Source organism: Rhineura floridana, chromosome 3 (genome assembly GCF_030035675.1).
Source record: "Rhineura floridana isolate rRhiFlo1 chromosome 3, rRhiFlo1.hap2, whole genome shotgun sequence".
Taxonomy (NCBI): domain Eukaryota; kingdom Metazoa; phylum Chordata; class Lepidosauria; order Squamata; family Rhineuridae; genus Rhineura; species Rhineura floridana.
The window spans coordinates 118369025-118381804 of NC_084482.1; the positions used below are offsets into that span (position 1 = coordinate 118369025).

At 41.3% G+C, this 12780-nt stretch overlaps 1 protein-coding gene across 5 annotated transcripts in view; it reads right to left on the bottom strand.

Moving 5' to 3' along the window:
- ADAM19 (ADAM metallopeptidase domain 19) overlaps nt 1-12780 on the bottom strand; it is a 105537-nt gene that overhangs the window by 22821 nt on the left and 69936 nt on the right. For all 5 annotated transcript variants that reach the window (XM_061617488.1, XM_061617486.1, XM_061617485.1 and 2 more), the window contains exons 6-13: nt 11957-12149; nt 11146-11211; nt 7287-7358; nt 6513-6679; nt 4617-4701; nt 3992-4131; nt 3408-3585; nt 1374-1463 (exon numbers count right to left, since the gene is read on the bottom strand). In XM_061617488.1, the coding sequence (XP_061473472.1) occupies nt 1374-1463; nt 3408-3585; nt 3992-4131; nt 4617-4701; nt 6513-6679; nt 7287-7358; nt 11146-11211; nt 11957-12149 (991 nt within the window). The remainder of the gene's footprint in view (nt 1-1373; nt 1464-3407; nt 3586-3991; nt 4132-4616; nt 4702-6512; nt 6680-7286; nt 7359-11145; nt 11212-11956; nt 12150-12780) is intronic.

The following is a 12780-nucleotide window of genomic DNA, read 5'->3' on the forward strand; positions in this document are numbered from 1 at the left end:
TGCTGGCAAAACATGAAGGCCACTAGTTTCAACACAATGACAGGACTGAAAAGAAGAATTTCTGTTCACAAAAATCACAATGAAGCAGCCTAACAGCTGCTTCTCACCATCGTTGGAGATGTGATATGGTGACTGCTTGACATGGCTGTGTTTGCTGGCTCCATGCCTGCACCCCGACAGATGTATGTAGCTGCCACCATGTGCAGGATTAAAATGTTGCACTTGTATGTAAAAAGGTGGACCTTGCACATAAATGACTGCACATGGTGAGCTGGCCACAAACCACAGAGCCAACATGGACAGCACCTTCAAGCAACCACCAGGCACCTGATTATCCTGAGAGTTGACCCTCAGAGAGGAGCATGGAAGCAGTACACATACCAAGACTATTTTAACCACATTTTACTAGGAAAGCTGAGATGTAAAGTGAGACCCAGGCATCTCCACCCCACCCTACCTCGCCCCACATTTGACGTTTGATCAGTCAGTTGGCTGGTAAAGGAATTCAGCTGTGTGCAGTATAATGCAGAATAGAAAGCTATTAACTGAGACACGAGACAGTTTAATTCTCCTTAGAAGAACAGCCTCTGTGCTCTATCCTAAGTGCATGTCTGGTCTTTCTAGAGCTGAGGCACACACTGCACACACCAAAAAGAGATACCAGTAACTGGTAATACAACCAGGCAGGAAGGCTTCACTCCAGTCCCAGCCAGGCCAGTTGCCTGCTTTGAAAGGCAAGCTTTCCACTTGCAGTTGCTAACTAGCACAATCACAAGGCAGCCCCAGCATAAACCAAAACAGCGAGGCAGGGAGGGTTTCCCAGAGGATACAGAAGAGGAGAAACTCGGTGGCTCTTTCACAGTCTTCCCCAGGCATACAAACACCTGTAGGTTTCAGTCCAATGGTAACAGAAGGCATTTCAAGAAAACTCTGGCCAGATGAGAGCAAAACACAAATGTGACACTGCCAAATATGAATGGTGTGTGCATGTTTAAATGGCCAGGTTTCCCTGCAATGAATGCAGAAGAGAGGGCTTGAATACCTTATGTTTGCTATCTGTGTATTTCTTAGAAGGAAAGCCAGGTATTTGAATTTGTATTTTGTATTTTGATGGTCTATGGCTATGTATGCAATATAGTTTGCATGTATGATCACTGTCTCATGTATGTATTCTTCCATTTAAAGATGCCTGCCTTTTATACCTGAGTTTCCAAAGAGAATTGTGAATCCACTCTCACATTCACAGAACCTAACATGCAAACCGATCCCAGATTGAATATGCCCCCTGCCTCTACTTCTTAGTTATTGTCCAATAAACAGAAAAGCAATCCTTTATTTGTAGTGTTGTACAGAGAGAAACCAAGTGACCCCACCTTGCAGAGGTGACAGCAAGTGCCATGAGCACACTCAGCACCAGGCTTCAGAGAGCAATTAGAAGCATTGCAACAAGGATTATTACATTCCTGGGGGAGAGATGGGAGAAACAAGACACACTGTTTATTGGGTAGATGGAAAAACATCGGAAAGCATTTGCCTGCTTTTCAGGGTGGCTTATGAGGTTGCAGCTGCACAAGCTCTTAGACTTCAAACCAAACATAACAAAGAATCTGGAACAAGCCCCAAGCACACTTTCTAATCATATCACTCCTACCACAGTGTGCTTGTGGGCTGCCAAAATTACCCTACTACTACTACTACTACTACTACTACTACTAATAATAATAATAATAGAGATGTGCTGAAGCAATTTACAATATAATATCACATATATAATACAGTCGCATATGTAAAAACAGTTTAAACAATTGCATATCTTGTTCTTAAATTGCTTTTTTAAAATGTGTTTTTAAATTTGTATATTTGTTTTTAATGTTTTTAATTGTTGTAAACTGCCCAGAGAGGTTTGGCTATGGGGCGGTATACAAATGCAATCAATCAATAAAACCCTTTTTAGAACAAATACACACACACACACACACACACACACAGAGTGTTTAAAATAGGGTTGCCAGGCTCAAGGCCTGAGAATGATTCTGTATCTTTAAGAGAAGAGAAAATTCAGCGAAGTGCACGTTTTCTTGCAACACTGCAATGGGAAAAACCACAAGGTGAAATTCTCCCTTCCCCCTGCACAACTTTTAAAGATACAGAAGACCTCTTGTTTGCCAGGCCCAGCTTCCAAGAGGTCTTCTGTATCTGTAAACCGCCCAGAGAGCTTCGGCTATGGGGCAGTATACAATTGCAATAAATAAATAAATAATATAAAGTTGCAGAATGCTGGGGTGTTAATCCTGGAAAAGCTCCACTAGGTGGGTGGAATGAACATTTCACATACATTTTCAGAGGTTGGGAATTCAGTTGGAGAGGTACCCTAGCTCAGTTGGAGAGCACATGCTTTGCATGGAGAAAGTCCCAGTTTTACAACCTTCTGAAGTTAAAACCTCTGCCTGAGACCTTGGGGAGCTGCTAGAGTAAATACTGGGCTTGATGGGCAAATAGTCTGGTCTGATTTATAAGACAGCTACTTGTGTTCCTCTTGTCATTATAGTTCATTCACTTCCACATAGGTACCTTACTTGCTGAAAACTTAAAATCTGGACATATCACATACCCTTGTGACACAGCTTAATTTCATTGGCCTTGTTAAGCAACCCAGAATGGTGTGGATTTTGACTGAAGGAATATCAAGGAGCTTTAGTTTCCCATAAAGCAATTGATATAGAAATGGCAATCTAAACACTGATGAAAAAATGTGGGATGAAGGCTCTGACAAGGCAAGTAAAATCCCCTTACCTCTCTATAGTCCACATGACTAACCGCTGTGGGCCTGGCCATACAACTATACAAAAAGAATGTGACAGAGTCAAAGAACAGACTTTTGAGGGCAACAGTGGATACACTATTTCTAGAGGGGTAACTGTGTTAGTCTGTTTCAGCAAAGAACAACCAAGTATCTTGTGGCACCTTAAAGACAAACATATATATCCTGACATAAGCCTTTGTGGACAGGAACCCAATTCATTATGCATCTAGTCTAGTTAAACAAATGCCTATGTCACAACAAAACGGCTTGTCTTTAAGATGCCACAAGACTCTTGGTTGTTTTGTTGCAAAAGGGATATGCTAGTTACAAACACCTCAGTGACCATGCCGAGGGGTGAGGGGGAGACATAGAAGCAGATCTGTTGTAGGTCTGCAGAAAGAACATGAGGCTCATTGTCCTAAAGGAAGAATGTTTGTGTTACTGATGTGCCACAGTAACATAGTTCCATTTTTCACTTTGCCACTTTCTCTGCCTGTGCTACAGCCTATGATTTAGTTTTTAATTACACTAAAGTTGTACTATATGGATAGGAGAAGGTCATGCTAGCAATCCCTTTGAAGATGAAATAAACCCAACAAGTTACCTCTTCTTCTCCACAATCACACTCTTCCCCTTCTTCCAGATAACCATTTCCACATCTCTGTCCTCCATATAAAGTCTTTGTATCTGGCATATTGTAAAGACACATCCCTCCACCAGACTGCAGGTACCTGTCCAACTCCTTCATATTGCATTTGTTGAATACCCTGGGGAATGGGTCCCTGTACACAAGGAGGACACACCATTTTGAACAGATTGTCAAGTAACATATTACAGTGACACAAAAATTTACTTTGTTACTAGAAACTTCCAGAGAACAGAGCTTCCTTTTCCCATGCCATTACTGTGTCAAGTAAAAGGCAGCCACAGCAGGATTGCCGTCTTTTGTGTTAAAGCAGGATCTACCTTGGCTCTGTTAGATACATGTTAGCATTTAAGTGCTAGATTGTTAGACCATTCCTGACCTTTGAGAAAGTGAAACAATGGTGGATAGATTCATACTGGTAAGGGACCAAGTTATAATTAGATAAAAGCTCTTTCCTCAAGTCAGTCTTAAACTAAGTAAAATGCTGTAGTGCCTCCCAGCTTTTAGGACTGTTTAGCAAACCATCTGGAGAGCCATCTCACCCTGTTGCAGCAGCCATGATGCAGCCTCCATCTCTAGCACTGGCAGTACAGCAGCCAGCTGAATCGTGGCTCATGCCAAAGTTATGCCCCATCTCATGGGCCATGGTGGCAGCAACTCCAATGGCATTTTCAGAGTGATCCTGTCCAGGCACAGACAAGGGTGAGAGTCAGCATATCATGCATCAAGGTGTGAAGGGAAGCATGTATTATCCAGCTTAGAAGATGGGCCTATCAATCAGAATGCCAAGTGTAGTGATGTAGCATAGATACAAAATGATCTCATCTCCCCCATTTGTGCAACATTCCCAAATGAGTGTATATAAAATTGCAGCTATCATTTATTGTGCAAAGAACTCCATAATCATCGCAGGGGTCTGTGATATGGTCACATGTCATCTCAGTGTGGTTTTGTGTGAAATAGTGCTTTCTCTTTCTTTCTACTACAAACCAGTGTTACTTGTGCTCTTGCATTCTGCTGATTGAGCTTAATTACAGACACAAAACAAGAAAGGAACTATCCAATGGAAATGTGGAATGCCTTGCTGCTATTCATTTTTGCTGGATCTCACACACAGCACCTTCCAGAAGGGTTATGCTCCTTAATGGTTTATTAAGAATAGCTTACCATATTCACACCTCCAGACTGATAGACAGAGCACATGGCCATCAAAGGGGCTAAGCCAATTATAGTACCATGGAAGGACATCCCACTGAAACAGATTTGGAGAGACAATGACATTGCAGAGAAGACTCATTTTACAAAGTGTCAAATGTTCTGTCACAGTCCATATGGTGTGATGTGGCATGGTGGAACTGCCCACTTGACACTGTAGCATACCTGGATGGGGCTGGGTAGGGCAAGGCAGCAGCGAGGTTGGACCTGTGTGGCACTCTGGTAGGAGAACTGCATTGGCTCTGTCAGAGCATCCACACTGCCCTGATCTTGGCACCACCCTGTTCCACCCCAGCCCTCTTCAGATAAGCAGCACCACCACCACTGTAGGGAAAGCGGCCCTGCCCTACCACACAGGCCGCTACTGCAAACATTAAAGGATTCACACAGACCAGAACCTTTTGTAGAGAACTAATAATACAGATACATTTTGTAGTGATCCATGCATACACATATTTGAGGTAAATTTGTAAATTAAGCCTAAGTTTATGGCTTGCATTGCTTTTTCCAAAAACTGCAAGTCAATGAGAATCAATGAGAATTTTATTTAGAAGTGGGTGGAAGGACATGAACGTTGCTGCAGGTATTTTTCAAGTAAGAGTGCATTGCTCTTTCTACCAGGGAGTAGGGTACCTTTTTTTTCTGTCAAGTCAAGAGCCACCTTCCTTTCGGGGGTAATCTGTCTACATGAGCATTGGTTTGTCATAGGCCTGGCCCCATATAGGCTTTAAAAGTGCTTATTATTGCTGTTATTGCTTTCATAGACTGCTCATTTTATAGCATGCATAGATTGTTTCTTCGCCCCCCCTCCTGTGCAAAGCAGTAAGTTCTCTACAAAAGTTCTTTAACAGAGTAGGGAGAGATAAAATGTCTGAGAAAGCAGCCAATGCTCTGTTATATTTGTAAACACCCGATATCATTTCAGACAGCTGCTGGAATACCATTTAAGGCAATCTGTTTGGTGGTGTTCCTCGAGAGATATAACGACCAGAACTATCAGACAGAGATGTGGCGACAAGTTACCAGAGAGGCATACTTGCAGATAAGAAAGCATATAAAAAGCCAGGCCACATTATGCTCAGAACCCATCTCCATCGAGATGTGGTCTAAGGTCTGCAGGAATAGTGCATGCCATCTATGTCATCTGATGGGTGAAATGTATTTTGACATGTATTTCCATGTACTCTGTACTTTTGGCTCTGTAACAAGACTTTGAGTTCTAACTTAGTCCTTTTATCTATTGTAACAAGTAAGTTTGTACCTTCAAGGTTTTATACTTTGATGTTAAATGAGTATATACAGTAACTTCTTTCCTGCTGATGTGTATTCTAATTTTCTGTTTCTGCTATTATGGCTAAAGCCACTTAGAGTGCATTTAATAGCTGTAATATGCAAGATATGAATAAAAAGCATATCATAAGGATATTCTGCTGACTTAAGTCTGACTCCCAATTCAAATATTTCTGGTACCTCCCAAGACCCAAGAATCCTTGGGTGGGGTCTCCAACTATAATCTGCCTACTCCAGGCAACTGCTATGGGAAACCTGCAAGCTTAGGTCAACTAAAGTTCAACATATAAGGACTCTGAGTAGTTACGGGTAAAGGAAGAAAGCAAGAACCCTCAACTCTGTGCGTTCACAAGAAGGGGGCCAGCCTTGCTGGCATCAGATTCATGAATATTTGCTGCAAAATGTGCTTCTTGGTTTAGAGTCATAACTGCAGCCTATTCTACTGAGACATCTGAAGTGTGATAAGTATTAACACATTTTCACAGAATAATGTGGTTCACATTTTATAACTAGAAAACTGGGAGCAGGGTTCATATTATTCCTGTAAAAGCAACTTACGTGATTAGCTGGGCATTGTCATGCTTTTTGTACATAAGTAACTTGCGCCTCCAAGCAAGAAAAGACCACAGGGTTGAATGTGGGTTCTCAGAGATGTCACACTTATTGTGGTCGTTCCAGACCTCAAGTCCAACCAGAGCAACGCGTATGTTCAGGGATTTGTAAAACTAAGGGATTGGAGAAAAGAAGAGCTTGGGTTACTCAAATGCTTCTGTTTTCACCAAATTTAGCTATAATGTGGGCTGCATTTCTAGGAAGAACACAGTGCACCACATTCTTCCTTACCCATTTCACCCTGGGAAGGAAATTTACATAATCAGTAGCAAAAGGTTGAATTATTTGTGATACTTAGGGCTATATTAGAATTCCCTGTAAATACTTAGAATTTGTCACTGCTTGCTCTTATATTTGGAAAAGCAGCTGGCAGGGAAGGGGAGGGAAGGAGTGTGAAGCAGAGAAACAGCATATGGATGCTGCCTATCACTTTTCTCCTTCAAATGCCCCCTGCAGTACCGTTCTTCCACGTGATAGATTTGTCCTCCGAAACATACTTTCAGAACTCCACAGGAGGAAAGTGACTTGGGGGGAAAGTTAGAATCATGTAAAGGATAAAGATTCAGCACTCCTCCCCCTGAAGCCAAATGAAACTCCTCAACCTGTTTTCTCATTTTTTAAAAAAGGTGATATTTGCATGCTAACATATAGGTTAAGTCCTTAGGCTTTGTTTTTTAAAAGTTGTCAGTTTTCTTGCAAACCTTAGATTACTGGTCTCACCTTATCTACATAATTGGCAGCCTCCAGTAATTTATTCTTGGTTGCTTGAAGATCATAATTATGCTTTTGAAACTGAAAAAAATGATTTCAGAATTATTCTACAAAACATCAATGCCATTCCTAATTCTATGAAATGTATTCCTGGACAGCTATTAGGATTTGCATTGCATGCTGTGAACATCTGTAAGTTAAGGTTTGGGTTTAATCATTTCCTTGCTGTCCACCCTTCCAGCCTGTACTTAATTAAAATGCTGAATTCTTTAGATAAAAAAATAAAGTAGAATACATTTTTGAAAGTAATCACAGGCATACTTTTCTTGATCTGCTGATTATATTATTTCCTGATCCTAATTTCCTAAACAATAGGAAGTTGAGAATAGATCTGGTTTTTGGAGAATGGAACAATGAAAATTTAAGGCACCTTTGCAGTAATCTCTTTATCTACAAATGGACAAGCTGAGCAGTCACTGCAGCCACTGGAGGAACAGCAGCAAGCACAGGCAGAGTGGGCTTGCACAGAGGCATCAGAATGGCACCCAAATCTAAACCAACTCTTAGCACAGAAAATTCTATAAACCCTCATAGCCACCTTGCCTGTCCTAGCAAAATTAGTTTCACTGTTCAACCCTAACAGATTGTGGGGACGCAAGAACGTATAGTCCAAATGTCTTAGATTCTCAATATTTCTGGCTGCAGCTGATTGCCCACTAACCAGTGCTGATTATCCCTCTGCATCAGGCTGCACACAATTATAAAAATAGGACAATCTCTCTATCCTACAAGACAGAACACAGTTGTAACTTTATCCTGAACATGTCATCTGGAAGTTTTTGGCACGATTATTTGGATTCTCTTGCTATACAGCATGAGATAGTCATCAATGTTTTAATCCCTCTCCCTCGGGCTCAGCTGGTTGCATCACCCCACCTTAGCTTGGGCAACTTATCCTGTCCAGATGTTTGCACAGCAACCTCCAGAACTCATGATTATAACAAGTGTAGATGTAGCTTCTGCTCTGAGGCCTCAGCAACAGAAACACTGCAAAAATGTGGGTCTCTATACTTTAAGTGTCTGTTAACTGAGCATATATAGCTTGATCCAAGGAACTACTATTAGTGGGCCTTTTTGAAAACAAAGTGAGGTACTTTTCCTCTTCTAGGGTGAGATGGGGGAAATAAGGTTGCCCATTTCTGTTTCTGAGATCCCCATATGAATTTCTACAAGGACAATACACAAACAACTTGAATGCCCAGAATCTGTTATTTTTGTCACACCATCTGTTCAGCTTCTCAGTGCCCACCTGTCAATCACCTGACATTACAATGACAGCAAGAGAAGTGAACTCCTTTGTCTGCACAATTTGAAATCAAATCATGCCAGCAAAGGCAGAGAGTTCTGCAGATGCTAGTGATCAGCTGACTGGTGGTGCCTATAAACCCTGCTTTTGGCGGGGAGCCATGTCTTTACCTACCCCACACCTGACATTATATATGTAGGGCAGGTGGACATGGTTTGGCCAAAACAGCCTCATGGGTCACATTATTATCATTATCATTATCTTTATCATCATAGATGGATGGATGGATGGATGGATGGATTAATATCCCACCCCTCCTCCCAGCAGGAGCCCAAGGTGGCAAACAAAAACACAGAAAACACTATAAAACATCTTAAAAACAGACATTAAAATGTATTAAAACAAAACATCTTTAAAAACATCTTTTTTAAAAAAAAAGCTTTAAAAAATCTTAAAAAGCAATTCCAACACAGACATAGACTGGGATAAGGTCTCTATTTAAAAGGCTTGTTGAAAGAGAAAGGTCTTCAGAAGGTGCTGAAAAGAAAACAGATATGTCACCTCTCTAATATGTAAGGGGAGGGAATTCCAAATGGTAGGTGTCACAAAGGTCCTCTTCCTATGTTGGGCAGAACAGACCTCCTGCTAAGATGGTATCTGCAGGAGGCCCTCACCTGCAGAGCGCAGTGATCGACTGGGTATATAAGGGGTAAGACAGTCTTTCAGGTATCCTGGTCCCAGGTTGTATAGGGCTTTGTACACATAGGGAAGCTTGCCAGGTCTAATTAGACCCATGCACCAGAGATTCCCCACTGGTGTCTCAGAGTGAGAAAAATGCAATGTTGTATCTGCTCTTGTTTCATTCAGAATAATTTGTAACCAGTGGCCAAGATGGGACTGCAGAGTTTTTGCTGTAAAATATGAATAACATTAGTTGGGTTATTCATTCTGTGATAATTAAATTACCACAAGGGTTATGTACGATATTAAAAACATTATGCATCAGGGATTCAGAGACACAAACTCTAGCATAACTGAAGCCTGGTGTGTGTGTGTGTGTGCATGCGTGTGTGCGTGCATATACATACACACCTATGTCATGGTGGTGGGAATATGTACTTTACATCAATTGCAAAATTACAAATGAGAAAACAGAAGTTATGCAGAGATCCAGTTATGCATAGTGGATCAAGTTACCCCACATAAATTATATGAGCAGCAGTCACATCTTAGGAGAAGAGTGTGCCAGGGAAAAAGCCATTAAAATAAAAAATGCATGAATGACCTAATGCTCCTGGGAATAGTTAATGAGACATAGACCCAACTAGCTCCAGGTCACTGATTAGAAACAGATTCCAGACAGGATGTTTTCACATCTCTGTCAGTTGGTAACATGCACAACATGAAATAAATGAGTGGTCCCAATACAGCTTGATCCTTTATTAAACATCTCAGTAGGAGGGCCCGCAGCTAAGAGAACAGGAAAAGATAAGTATGACTGGAGATCTGGGCTGAGGAGCATCTTTAGGTTGGCTGGGTTTGAAAAATGCACGCAACCACATAGTATTGCTATTTTTGGTAGCTCACCAGGGCCAAATAACACATTATGCAATAGATCTTGATTAGATCTTGTCATTTTTTATTTTTACTTTAAAATTGGCCCCCAAAGTTACTATTAGCCCTGCTGGGAGAAAATTTATTTATTTATTTATTGCACTTGTATACTGCCCCACAGCTGAAGCTCTCTGGGCAGTTTACAGCAATCAAAAACATTAAAACAAATATACAATTTAAAACACATATTTTAAAAACAATTTAAAACACAATTTTAAAATTTAAAACAATATAAAAACAATTTAAAACACATGCTAAAATGCCTAGGAGAAGAGGAAAGTCTTGACCTGGTGCCAAAAAGACAACAGAGTTGGCGCCAGGCGCACCTCGTCACAAGCATTGTTCCATAATTTGGGGGCCACCACTGAGAAGGGCCTCTCCATTGTTGCCACCCTCCGAGCTTCCCTTGGAGTAGGCACCCGGAGGAGGGCCTTTGATCTTGAACGTAGTGTACGGGTGGGTTCGTATCGGGAGAGGCGTTCCATCAGGTATTGTGGTCCCAAGCCGTGTAAGGCTTTATAGGTCAAAACCAGCACCTTGAATTGAGCTCGGAAACATACAGGCAGCCAATGCAAGCAGGCCAGAATCGGTTTTATATGTTCGGACGATCTGGTCCCTGTTACCAATCTGTCCGCTGCATTTTGCACAAGCTGCAGTTTCCAAAGCGTCTTCAAAGGCAGCCCCACGTAGAGTGCATTGCAGTAATCTAATTTGGAGGTTACCAGAGCATGGACAACTGAAGCCAGGTTATCCCTGTCCAGATAGGGACATAGTTGGGCCACCAACCGAAGTTATAAATATAGGTATAAGATTACCCTACAGCTACTTTCAGCGAAAATCAAATCACTGGGAGGTCTTCCATGACCTTCCATGTAATTAGCCGTTTGGCACTGAACTGTCTATCCTGGGTTTGATTCTGGATCTGGTATAAATACATGCCTCTCTTACCTCTGCATAATCAGCCACTAGTAGAAGCTCTACATATTTCATAGACTGCTGATCATCCCTCTTCACCTATGGCAGAAAAAGAAACATATACATCTCCAGCTGTTTCATAAAGCTCTTTAAAATGCAAGGCACACATTTATTTATTGTCAGGTACAAAAAAAGACATGTTCTCATGGCACAGTATGCCATACTATGGCTTAATGAAACCACTTTGCTCCTCCCTGGCCCTTTTCACTGCTGGGCTGCTCAAACGGAGACTCATAGATCATTATGAGCTGTAGTAGCCAAGGCTTGTTCTTGGCTAGAGCTCATCGTTAGTGAGGAGAGAGATTAACCTTGAGTCCCAGTTCAGACCACATGCTAAGCCAAACGTTGGCTTACCTCAGTGCAGCATTATTAGAAAGTGTTTCTAGTTGCCATGACTTCAAGAAAGCCCCAACCCTCCAGAGCAGATTTGGGGGCAGGGCAGGTGGCACATAAAGGGAGAAGGGGGTGGGGAAGTTCTGTTGGAGTCGTGGAAGTCATTCCACACACACAATGATTTAGTTGGATAAAACCGTATGTGGTTGAAGTAGACACCCACGGTTCAATTTTCAACTCAGACATGGAATTTTCTGGGTGTCCTAAGGCAAGTCACTATTCTTAGCCTCAGAGCTTCATCTGAAATCTGTTAATAATGAACCAGCCTATTTTTTCCTGTTGTAAAGATTATCTCTTTAAACACTTAAGCATCCTATAAATACTCTTCTTTCTTAAAACTCCCAAACTAGATGTCTTACAGGATATAACAGAGTAATTTAGAAGTACTTACCCTGTGATAACCAGATCCAGCTTGGCCTGTCAATTCTGTAAGCCAATCCATGGTTTTTGACCCTGAATGCTGGTTTCCACAGGTACCCCAGGCAACCTTGAGATGTTCAGACCTGTAGATCAAGTGATGTTCCTGACTATGACGCAGTGGTTCCAAGATATAACTGAGGTTGTTGCTCAGTACTATAAGGCCGCTGGAAAACAACATCAATAAAGTAGAAGTTGTGGAAGGCAAGTATTTTTTCTTGATTATTCCAGAATTAAAATTAGTTTTTTGAATACTAACCAATAATCACCTTGCTATGGGTTGTATTCAACTAAATTCTACTTAGAGTAGACCCACTGAAATTAATTAACCTAAATGAGTTGTGTCCATTAATTTTAATGGGTCTCCTCTGAGTAGGACTAGCATTGAATACTACTCTGTGTATATTTTGCGTGTTGTGTTGATTTCACTACCTCTTTCCTACATATAATAATAATAATAATAATAAATTTAATTTCTTCGTCGCCTATCTGGCCAATGGCCACTCTAGGCGACTTACAAAATTATTAAAATACAATTAATAAAATACAGTAATACAATAAAAACAATAGATCTGCAACAACAATATTAAAACTGGGTAGGAGGCATTACAATTATATCAATTAACCCTCCCCGGATACCCCGAAGGCCTGCTGAAAAAGCCAGGTCTTTAAGGCTTTCCGAAATACATTTAGGGAAGAGGCATGCCGGAGATCTTGTGGGAGGGAGTTCCAAAGAGTGGGGGCCGCCACTGAGTATGCCCTCTCTCTTGTACCCGCCAATCTGGCTGTTTTTGTTGG